The sequence below is a fragment of the Hypomesus transpacificus genome, chromosome 25 (assembly GCF_021917145.1).
Source record: "Hypomesus transpacificus isolate Combined female chromosome 25, fHypTra1, whole genome shotgun sequence".
NCBI classification, from domain to species: domain Eukaryota; kingdom Metazoa; phylum Chordata; class Actinopteri; order Osmeriformes; family Osmeridae; genus Hypomesus; species Hypomesus transpacificus.
Genome location: NC_061084.1, coordinates 736,110 through 747,585, shown reverse-complemented (window position 1 = coordinate 747,585; position 11,476 = coordinate 736,110). Strand labels below are relative to the sequence as shown.

The following is an 11,476-nucleotide window of genomic DNA, read 5'->3' as shown; positions in this document are numbered from 1 at the left end:
TGTTTTATATTTTACTTTTAGAGGAGACTACTTACAATGGCAATCATGAAAATAATTAAACTTCACTATGTAACAATTTTGTGCCGTATGTGTTTTCTGCCACATCTATATTTTATTTATATTTTTATATCAATATATTACGGGGGGACATTTTGACCAGATTTGAATATGGGGGAAGTGTCCCCCCCCAATATATATTATGATGACGGCCCCTGCCAAGAGTATAGAAGAACTTTCACTTCTTGTCAATATTTTGTTCTTTGTTAGTACTCCCCCTAGTGTCGAATATCCATCACTTCAAATTTGCTGACGTAATCAAAAAGCGCCACACAACGTCACAGGAAGTTGATCTAAAAGCTAGCAGATTTCAAACTGAGCGGCGGGTAGAAAAGACGACGCTTGAAAACAACCAAGGACCACATTAAAGACTAAACAAACAAAAACAACTAGAAAAATGACGAGCACACTAAAGGGAATTACTCTGAAGGGGAGCGCTGAGCTTGTGGCCGAGTTTTTTTGTAAGCATTTGACCTTAATTTGTACCTTTACAGGTTACTGTAGTCTTATCTTACTCCAGAGTGAAAATGTGTTGAGCGACTAGTCAGCGGAGCTAGCTAGCTAGGCTAACTTAGCGAAAACTGGTGCCAACATTATAATCGTGGGCCTGGTATATTTGGTTTGCTAACTTCTACCTAGCTTACAGGCCACGTCGCTGCCTTTACAAAGTTGTGTTCGTATAACCTGCACGATTTCGACTCCATTACCTTGCATTGTGTGTTAACGATCTGGTTTCTTTCTGACAGCATTCGGAATCAACAGTATTTTGTACCAGCGTGGCATCTATCCCCCGGAGACGTTCAGTCGAGTCACCCAGTATGACATGAGCCTGCAACTCACCACGGACACCAACCTGAATAACTACCTGACTAAAGTTGTAGCTCAGCTCAAAGGTATACACCCATGCAAGCAGGACATTCTTGTAAATAAAGCTATTGTCAAGAGTTTGCATTTGTGAAAACATACATGGATATTTACACGTAATGTGTGAGATTTCACACTGAAGACGTGACTTTTCACTAGGTAGTAAAACGAAGTGTCGTTTTTTACAGTTCAGGATAACTAAACATGGTACATTTCACAACTCAGGCCAATGGCGACAGTATAGAAGGCCTTGTGTTTTATGTTGTTTTGCATTTCAGAGTGGCTCTTTGACTGCACCGTACAGAAGCTGGTGTTGGTGATCACCTGCCTGGAGACCAACGAAGTGCTGGAGAGATGGCAGTTTGACATTGAGTGTGACAAGACAGTCAAACAAAGCAGGTAGGACACTGTTCCCTAGTGGTGGGGTAGAGGGGGGGCGGGGGTGACAATGATTTGATTATTTACAAAAACAACCGACTTTCGTGTCATAACGAAAATAAATGAACAAAATGTCCTCTTAGCGCCCCCAGGGAGAAGTCTATTAAGGTGATCCAGGACGAGATCCGCTCGGTCATCCGACAGGTCACCGCCACGGTCACCTTCCTGCCTCTGCTGGAGACGGCGTGTAAGTCCGTCACACACGCACACACACACGCATCCCCCTCTCTCTGGCCTTTAACCCAAAGCATTGAAGCAGCGTGTTTCTGGGAGCTGCATGGTTTCATCACTAGATATCATGTCGTTCTATTGTCGTTTGACCACGTACTCCTCCACGTGACCCCTTATGCCTGGCAAACTAACCCCTGGCGACCTTCGCCCACGTCCAGGTGCTTTCGACCTGCTGGTGTACACCGACAAGGACCTGGAGGTGCCCGACAAGTGGGAGGAGTCGGGTCCGCAGATCATCGACCAATCGGAGGAGGTGCGCCTGCGCTCCTTCACCACCTCCATCCATAAGGTCAGCAGCATGGTGGCCTACAAGAGGACCGACTCGGCCTAGCCCTCACCCACAAGACCTCTGGATATCCAGCCCACGCCCACAGGACTTCTGGATAGAATTACTCATCTGTCACCGTTGCATGCTGGGGGTAGAGAAACCATGGTAGCTTTTACCCTTCAGTCTGGCCCGTTTCCCGAAGAGTCACATCAATGGCGGATATACATGCAATAACACCCTTCTTGGGGGTCTGTTGTATTCCGTATGCAGCCCCCCTGGTATTAGGATGCTAGCAGTTTGTGGAGCAAAAGACGTAGTGCAGCACCGCTAAATCGAATGCAACCCGGAGGACTTTTCCACTGTCCTGTTTTTCTACCTGTGCAGTCTCATGTGTGTCTGCTGTTGTTTTTACTGATGGTTCTGCTGTCCTGATGCTACTGGGGCTGTTTTGGTACCCCGGTTCTCTGCATGGATGAAAATGTTGCTTGTTGGAATGGTGACTGATCCATTTGAAATGATTTTCTTTTTCTCTTTCAATGTATTATCTTTCTCCGTCTTGCGTCATGTAAGTTGGCGGTGTGTGTTGTTTTAGATTCCTGCTAAAACGACAAATAAATGGCTCTTTTGATCACAATTTCAGATGTTGGTTCTTTTGACCACAGGTTAACACTTGTAAAACTAAGTGGTATTTGACCCACTTTTACGTGCAGTGAGTTTGTACCACAATGTGACATGTTTATAAAACACAAATGAAAAAGGGCTCAAGTTGGCACAGGAAACGGCACATAGAAAAGAAGCAGCCTTTAATGGGAGATACCATTCACTTGTCTCACAGTGTTCTCAGAGTCCACAGAACCACTCTGTTTCCTCACACTCAAACCTTCACCATATCACATGACCCCAGCGGCCAATACTAACCAAGGCTGCTGTCCCTTGCTGTTACACAACTAGCACACAGGTGAGCTCCCGGTGGAAGCCCTACACCCTACACCCTAAGCACATGCGGACGAGCCTCTCCAATCAGAGGGCGTCACAAGGACTAATACCAATTTGCGGAAACCAATCCAATCTTTTAGGTTCTCCACATATGTGTAGGGTATTGTTCAGGATCTAAGGCTTGATTTGGGATTGGTTGGTGCAATGCCCTCTTTCTACACATGCAAACACACAATGTCTGCCATTGGTGGAGGGGAAAACAACACGTTCCCTGTTCTACCCAATCAGAGACCAAAGAGGTTAAGAGGTTTAAGCGCAAATTCAGACACAGGAACACATACAGTTTAGGAGACTGTTAAGAGCACAACATTTCAACCACAGTAACAACTGGGGCATCTGAACACGTACCTCTACAAATAAAAAGTGCTGAAGTTTGGATGAGTCTAAACAAGCCTGTATGTACTGTGAATAGTGGACTATGCACACAGAAAAACATGACAGAAATGTTGAAGTAATGTTGGCTAATTGATTAAGACGGTTTTGGTTCGTCAACTGGAATTCCAAGTGGTTTTGTAAATTCCATTGTCAAATCATTTTCTCATTTTCCAGTGTTTTATATGATGTGTACGTTGGAGCTAATTGAATTCGGGTTTTTGTTGCCAGGGCACTTCACTTAATTCTATTTAAAAACATCAAACAGCCAGTTCCTCACACATTCAGCATGCTTGTAGAAAAAAAGGGAGTTTGGAAATATGGCCATCTGTTGGACTAGTCCATTACCAGAAAGACAGAGGGGGGTTGCTGTACCAACTGTTTGTTTCTGATCTGTGAGTTGGTCCTACTGTGATATTGCAGGAAGGCAGTGGAATCTTCTGGACCCTATCTGTTTTTTTAAAACACAGGCCTAGTCTTTGGCTCCTTTACATTTTGCAAAAATTATACAAGTCGATACAGTACATTTATGAACGTCTAAAAGGGTGATCTCTAGTAAAGATGTTTAAAAGCTTAGATACGATCATTTGGTAATAAAACTACTTTCCCCATAAAGACTTGTGTGCTCTTGACACTAAACTGACCTTACAGTATAGAAATTCTAATAAATATATAAAACACAAATAAATATGCAATAGTTAAGACGACACGAAAACCTGTGTATAATGAGCATGTACTGTGAGCAATTCTTTCAAAGTGTTTTTTTTTCCAACCCAACTTACAACTAAGCTTTCTGTTATGCTAAGTGGAGTGTGGTTAATATGTTAGAATCCATATTGTTGGATTTTAAGTTATTCCCTAGGACGCTACTTCACTCCAGAGGGCGCCACACACACTGTAACATCCACACCATTCAGGGTGCTTCCTTTCCCAGAGTCGACTGCGAGGGCCTACCTAGTGGGAAGTCAACTTTGTGCAAGAAAAAAAACAACGTACGTTTGATAAAGAAAACAAATGGCTATGGTAATAAATATAGCTGAGTGTTTCTGTTTATATCGTCTCTGAGGGGGGGGGTTATGGTGGGTGGGGTATATGGAGGGGCGTGTAGAGGGGGACCACGCAGAGGGGGGCCGTGTAGAGGGGGATCGTGTAGAAGGGGACCATGTAGAGGGGGCACCAGGTTCACTCTCCTCCGTTGTCTTTCTCCCCCTGTTCAGCCAAACACTTCCAATGCTGCCTGTTTTTCTGACAGCCCTCAAGCAGTGGAGAACATGGCTCTGACATACCTGCCAGGGTCTGAGAGAGAGAGAGACAGAGAGAGAGAAAGAGAGAGATATAGACAGAGAGAGGGAGAGAGAGAGATACAGACAGAGAGAGTATGGACGGATGGAAAGCAGAAAGACAGGCGGATGAGTCAAACGTCACGTTAATGACAGTGCCACTACCCAGGATGTAAGGCTCGGAAACATGGAGAAAGAGGAAGCCGTCGCGCAGGTCTCTTCAGTCGCGCCCCGCGTGCCACCTCACCTCATACAGCTGAGTGCAGATGGCGTCGATGAACGACACCTGCATGCTGGGAATCTTGTCTCTCTTCTCTCTGTTCATCAGATCCTGAGAGCAGAAGCAGAGAGAAATTAGGGAACCGCTGACGTCATACAAAGAAATACATCCAATTCAATCCAATGCTTCCTCTCGCGCATGTCAGCACGGGCCGAAGAGGCCAAACAGGCTGAGATCTCTGTCTGCCAAGCAGAGGGGAAGTGGGGACATGATCTGTCAATCAGCTTCTTGAAGCCCCAGAGGCTGAATAACCCACAGCCTGATTGGACATGTGGCTGAATAACCCCTATCCTCATTGGCCGTGTGTGTGTGTGTGTGTGTGTGTAGCCTTGGTGTGAAGAGAAGGAGTTTGGAAACAGCAAATGACTCACTATGGGCTCAATGTTGAGCTCTTGTCTCTCCTTGTCCCCCTGCTCAAAGAACTCTGTAGCCACCAGCTCTGCAATCTGGAGGGGGACGACAGAGAGAGAACAAGATCGATGCTGTAAACAAGCCAATTCAAATCCTTCAAAACTGCGTTGACATATTCAAAGTAATACCAGTAGTGCCCTTGATAGCCAATCATAGATTTATGTATGAACGAATGAATTCAACTAGAAGAACTCAAATGAAAAGTGACATTCACACCGAGAATGTGTACGTAGAAAAAAAAAATTGTGAGTGTGTATTACATTTCTAGTATGTGATTGCTGGTTCTGTCGGTCAAATAGTTTCCACCAATCTGTTTTTGTATTTTCCATTCTGAATATTTCAAATTATCTCCAACCCTATGTGCAAGATTCTTGAGTTATTCATGGGTTTTTAGGTCATGTGAATGTTCTACGAATGTGATATGAGCAGAGAGAGATAGAGAGAAAAAGAAAGAGATGATAAATAAAGGACGAATAGAAGACTTTGACTCCACTCAACTTGTGGACTGAAATGGTCACTCTTCTACTAATATCATGTGATACCCTGCAAACCCTTTCAGCTTCCCACTGAGAGAGAGAGAGAGAGAGAGAGAGAGGGGGGAGCGAGAGAGAGAGAGAGAGAGAGAGAGAGAGAGAGGGGGAGCGAGAGAGAGAGAGAGAGAGAGAGAGAGGGAGCGAGAGAGGGAGAGAGAGAGAGAGAGAGAGAGAGAGGGAGAGAAAGAAAAGGAGAGAGAGGGGGAGCGAAAGAGAGAAAGAAACAAAGAAAGAAAGGAAAAGCATAGGCCAAAACGAACATCAACGAACCGAGTTGATGGACCCAGTCTGTTTACAGAGAGTAAAATGAGATCCGACTAGACCTGGGGCGCCCAATCAGTGTGTGTGTGTGTGTGTGTGCGTGAAAGTGTGTGTGTCTGTGTGACTGAGTGAGTGTGTGTGGGTAAGGCAGCCATCGGCAGACTGATTGGAGCTGTGTAATCAAGACCACCGCACGGCAGGGGGGGTGTCGTCTGAGGAGGGAGGGAAGGAGGGATGCAGACAGGGAAGAGCGGAGGCAGGCAGCTTTCCGTACACCGTTTACCTCTGGCACCATCCTCTCCAATAAGGAAATGGCAGAACTCTAATGCTGCAGCCTGACTGTATGTTTTGGAGAGGAGACTTATGTAGCCAGTAAACTTAAGCAAATACAATAGATGGTGATGTAAGGGTTTGTGTGTGTGTTCCTCCTCGGTGGTTCCAAGAGAGGTACTCGAGATCTCCTGGACAGGGCAACAGCTGTGTATATCTAGTCCCTCCTTAATGAGCGCCTCACCGACACACACAAACCCCTGTGTTGCGCCTGGGGTCCCTGATGAGGCTAAGAAAGGAGGCCTTCAGAGATGGAGGGAGGTGCCGGAGGAAAGGCCCGGAACAAAGAGACGTTAGAGAAGAGAGTGCCTTAAAGGGCCGGGAGCGAGGGAGGGGGAAAAGATAAGAGTCGCTTCAAAGTGGATGAACTGAGAGAGAATGGAAGAAGACAGGGAGGGGAGGGGGGGGGCGATAGGTTGAGAAAGAAAGAAAGAAAGCGAGAAGGACGGGGATCGTACCCTCTTCTGCACCGGCCAAGGCTTGGTGATGGCCGAGATGTCACACGCAGTCATCAGCATCGACCTGCAGGGGGCGGTAGGTCAACACAAGCTGTGACCACGCATGACTAAACACCTGGCTCGGTTTCTGTCCAATGCAGCAGGATCGTTGATGCTGAATCTATGTCTGAGTGTACTTTTCGAAACGAATTACAACCTGGTGGACTGATATTCAAGTTCTGTACAGGTATTAAAGTGCAGTGGGTAGAGCGACTGGTACAGGGATGAATTTGCCGCTCTGGAGTCTCAAGTGGTCACCTCAGGAGGTCTCTGTGGTAGTCGTCTTCCCACACAAACTGACTGTTCTTGGTCAAGTCAAAGAACTCTCCTCTCCTCCTGAAACGAGAAAGAGAGAGACAGACAAGCATTTACCTCCTGCATGTCACCATTCGCCCCCCCCCCCCCGTTTCCCTCTCTCCCTTGTCCCCTCTCTCCGTCTTTCTCTCTCACCCCACCTACAGTCTAGACAAACACCTCCTACCCAGTGTGGCAAGGGGGAGGTGTGGGATGGAGAGAGAGAGAAAGAGAGGCAATTCACTCGTGTGAGAATTCAAAGGGAAAGGTACAATTCTGTTGTAGTAAATAAATCTAATTGGCATTTGAGGCACTGTGTCAATCAAATCATATCATCTCTGAGTTGAATAACATTTCATCGAGTCCATTTCAGAGTTCATCTAGACTTTGGCTTTCAAGAGCAAAGCCCTTTGGTCTCTCTCTCTCTCTCTCACACACACACACCCCTCTCCCCCCCCCCCCCCAGGCCCAGCTGGGGGTGACAGGGGCCACCTACTTCATGTAGAGCGCCAGGTCGGTAGCCAGAATAGCCCTCTCGATCATCTTCAGAGTGGTCTTGTACTCCTCCAGGGACAGACTGCTCAGGATCTGGTTCCCCTGGTGGACACAGACAGAGAGGGAAGGAGAGAGAGAGAGAGACGGTGAGAAGGTGGGAAAAGGAGGGAAAGGAGGAGAGAGAGAGATGGTGGGGAGAAAGAGGGGCAGAGAGAGAGAGGTACAGATGGAGAGAGATACAGATAGAGAGAGAGAGAGAGAGAGAGAGAGAGAGAGAGAGAGAGAGAGAGAGAGAGAGAGAAAGAAAGAGAGAAAGAGAGAGAGAGAGAGAGAGAAAAAGAGAGAGAGAGAGAGAGAAAGAGAGAGAGGTGTAGGTAGATGGAAGAGCCTACATGAGAGAGCTCGAGCCACCAGACTGACACCCCGACGATGACGACCAGACGGGAGGACCGCCATGAGGTTACCATGACAACACGAGCCCCGTAAACACTTAGAGTACCAGGAAGAGATCTGCGACTTAAGGAGATGTGCTGAAGTGCTGGAGTGCGTGGGCGCTTGCATTAATGTGTGCAAATGCACATAATCCTGTGTTGGTGTGTGGGTATATCTACATGTGTGTCCATGTGTGTGTGTGTGTGTGTGTGTTTGTGTGTGTGCATGTGTGTGGAATAAATGACACAGACGACCTAGGCCTAAGTAATGCTTCTGAGTGGATGTGTGCTAGTGAGAGATGGAGTGGGGTCTGTTATAGAGTAGGTATCATGGCACCAGAACATTCTGGAAGGCAGAATAGCTAGCAGGCAACACACACAAGCACAGAATCAGCGAAGGATTACTAGAAACAAGCAATATGTAGTGGGTTTGTGTCTGTGATATGTCTTTCCAGCATACAGTTATATATGTGTGTGTGTTTTCTTTCTATGGTTATATGAATCTTATTTTTTTCAAAGGTCAACATTGGTTTCACAGGACAGGTGCTGTGTGTGTGTGTGTTCTTACGGGGCTGTTGAGGATCATGAGGCACTGGTCAAAGTGGTGGTGCTCCATGGTGGAGTGACAGTAGAGCTGGGCCAAGGGGTGGTCACTCCTGTTGCAGACACACACACACACACCCAACACACACACACACCCAACACACACACACACACACCCAAGACACACACACACACACACCCAACACACACACACACACACACACCCAACACACACACACACACACCCAACACACACACACCCAAGACACACACACCCAAGACACACACCCAACACACGTTTATTTGACCCGTGAATTTTTTGGGCATGCGATATAATTGTATTAAATGCATATATACGCACACACACACCTCTGTATGTAGGAGTTGTTGACTCCTCTGTGATCCAGGTCGTGACTCAGGGTGGCAATCATCAGGGCCAGGATCTCCAGCTCATTCAGATTACTCTGACAGGCGGACAGAGGGATGGAGGGATGGAAGGATGGAGGGATGGAGGGATGGAGACAGAGAGAAAAGGGAGAAGAGAGAACATGAGTCATCTGTGGTTGTCGATGACAGGTGAATCACACTCAATATCACCACAACTCTGTTTACCCTCCATTCTCTCTCTCCAGCTCTCTCTCTCTTTCTCTCTTTCTCTCAAACACACAGGTGTTTGTCACCAGCCACAATTACACTGAGCGAGACACAAATAGTTGCGCAAACACACTCACATGGCAACCCTCCAAACACACACACACACCCACACACTCACGCTCAGTCACTCACTCACACACACACACACACACACACACTCATACCAACAAACACACACACTCATACTAACAAACTTGCACACACACCCACTCTCTCACACCCACTCTCCCACACACACACGTTATCGATTCATTACACAGAGAGCTGTTGAGCACTTAGCTAGCATTGCCTGAGTGAGCAGTCAGTAAAATGACGAGTCATTTCTTAGCAACACCTGGCGAACGTTCGCTCCCCTGACTCAGACATGAGCTGCCTCTCTGAGGGAAGCTTCCGGGAGAGTGGAACTGGGGTTTGTTTAGTTTTAGTCTGAAATAGTGTTCACTGGTCTGTTCAGTCACACCGGGGTTATGCAACGTTATTTGAATTTGGATTACTTCATATTATAACAAGTCATTTTTCATGAATTCACTGGTACACCCAAGCCAAGTGGGCTGAGTCTTCATGTGCATGTTCATTCTGAATGGATTGAACACTGATTGGGCCTGCTCGACACATGCCTGGATGGCTGTTGATTGGTTGCCACTGACCTGTAAGCGTCCGGATTTGAGTACGGCGAACATGCACTGGGAGGTGTTAAAGGCATGTCTCCAGTTGTGATAGGCCACGTTCTTCCTGTAGTTCTTCTTGACACTCAGGATCCACTGGCACAGGCTCTGGAGGAGGGCAGGGGAGGGGAAGCAGGAGGAGAGAGGAGGAGGGAGGATAGAAGGGGGAGGGGAGGAGAGAGGAGGAAGAGAGGGATGGAGAGCGACAAAGGTAGAGAGAGGGAGAAAGGGAACAGAAACAGAGGGATTCTTTCAATGCAGATTCTGTCTGTGCATCCTCAAGTGCTCGACTTTAATGAAACCTGTCCTTTTTCCCAATCTAATTAGCAGCATAAGAAACATCATTCTGCTACTTTAATCAAATCAACCGCAACTGTTTTTATCCAAGCACCCAGTCTATACAGCCATAAACACATCTGCAGATGTGATCTTCCTATGCCAAGAAGTAAAACAGCATTACTAGCCTATGGTCATGGTGAATGTGTGTACTCAATTCATCTTAATAAATATATATCCAATGTATATATTCTTGAAAGCCAATTCAGCTTGAAGTTCAATCTACAGCCAACTGAGCAGTATTATCAAGCATGTCAACGGTGTCTGTTGAGAGACGGTTGACATGGTTGTTACGAATGTTATGGGGTTGGCCAGCCAATCAGCTGTCACTCTCTGAGGAAATAAAATAACCGTCCCTCTCTACCAATCAAAAGCTCATTTTAACGAGGCCTGCACGCGGGCACGGCAGAGGGCAGCCGCACCATAAAAGGACCTCTTCAGAGGGAGACGTGGGGGGAGCGACAGAGGTGTCGACGCTGGCGCCAGGGTAGGGGTTGGAGGTGGGGGGGGGGGGGGGTGACTTGATGTTGTGCGTGTGTGGATCTGACTAGAGGGGGCATGGCCTTCTGATCTATGTTTGCATGCACACCCCCCCCCCCACACACACACATACACACATCAATAACACCCGCACACACACACAAACACACCACCTACCTTGTACTTCATCTGGAAGTTCTGGACCAGGTTCAGGTCCACGAACATGCGGATGGTGGCTTGGGTGGTCTCGGCGTCCGACAGGTCAAAGTCGCTGAAGCTGAAGTCTGTGAGGTGAAGCGACTGGGCTGACGGAACAGTGGCTGCCTTCACACACACGAGAGAGAGAGAGGGGGGGGGGGGGGCGTGAGACGCTGTATACACACACGCGCACACACTAACATGCATTATGCACACTCGCTCATGCAAGCACAAACATACAGACACGCACACACATACATACCCGCACGCACTTTTTAATAGTATGCATAGGCACACATTCATATGTATGCATGTGCAATCACACACACACACAAACACACACACTAACATAGCACAATATGCACACACACACACACTCAGTCCTAGAAGGGCCATGATCTCTGGCAGGCATAAATAATCGATAAGCTGTGATCAGCAGTCAGTAGCCCACAGGAGGAGCATCTATCTGTGATCCGCTGGCCTCCCCTGAAACTGACAGCACTTCTACTGGGAGCAGACAGACGACTGCTAATGCACACAGGATCTCTCTCTCGCTGTCTCT

At 47.2% G+C, this 11,476-nt stretch overlaps 2 protein-coding genes across 2 annotated transcripts; one reads left to right on the top strand and one right to left on the bottom strand.

The window, feature by feature from the left end:
• The first annotated feature begins 339 nt into the window (after window positions 1-339).
• On the top strand, window positions 340-2,492 carry mad2l1 (MAD2 mitotic arrest deficient-like 1 (yeast)). The gene is made up of 5 exons (XM_047049210.1): window positions 340-518; window positions 804-950; window positions 1,200-1,320; window positions 1,443-1,546; window positions 1,749-2,492. The coding sequence occupies exons 1-5, from the start codon at window positions 455-457 to the stop codon at window positions 1,919-1,921; spliced, it is 609 nt and encodes a 202-aa protein (XP_046905166.1). The 5' UTR covers window positions 340-454; the 3' UTR covers window positions 1,922-2,492.
• A 1,445-nt stretch (window positions 2,493-3,937) lies between these two features.
• Window positions 3,938-11,310, bottom strand: pde5ab (phosphodiesterase 5A, cGMP-specific, b). Its single transcript, XM_047048789.1, has 11 exons — window positions 11,292-11,310; window positions 10,894-11,081; window positions 9,883-10,008; window positions 8,951-9,045; window positions 8,607-8,694; window positions 7,609-7,709; window positions 7,077-7,154; window positions 6,780-6,843; window positions 5,158-5,232; window positions 4,754-4,837; window positions 3,938-4,522 (listed from the first exon to the last, which is right to left on the bottom strand). The coding sequence occupies exons 1-11, from the start codon at window positions 11,308-11,310 to the stop codon at window positions 4,409-4,411; spliced, it is 1,032 nt and encodes a 343-aa protein (XP_046904745.1). The 3' UTR covers window positions 3,938-4,408.
• Window positions 11,311-11,476: the final 166 nt, after the last annotated feature.

Excerpts from the sequence above, each read along its gene's own strand:
- mad2l1 (XM_047049210.1), top strand. The coding sequence starts at position 455 with ATGACGAGCACACTAAAGGGAATTACTCTGAAGGGGAGCGCTGAGCTT. Across the intron at positions 519-803 it reads GCTTGTGGCCGAGTTTTTTT|CATTCGGAATCAACAGTATT; the intron begins GTAAGCATTTGA and ends TCTTTCTGACAG. Across the intron at positions 951-1,199 it reads AGTTGTAGCTCAGCTCAAAG|AGTGGCTCTTTGACTGCACC; the intron begins GTATACACCCAT and ends TTTGCATTTCAG.
- pde5ab (XM_047048789.1), bottom strand. Across the intron at positions 7,710-8,606 it reads TCATGATCCTCAACAGCCCC|GGGAACCAGATCCTGAGCAG; the intron begins GTAAGAACACAC and ends TGTGTCCACCAG. Across the intron at positions 6,844-7,076 it reads TACCACAGAGACCTCCTGAG|GTCGATGCTGATGACTGCGT; the intron begins GTGACCACTTGA and ends CGCCCCCTGCAG.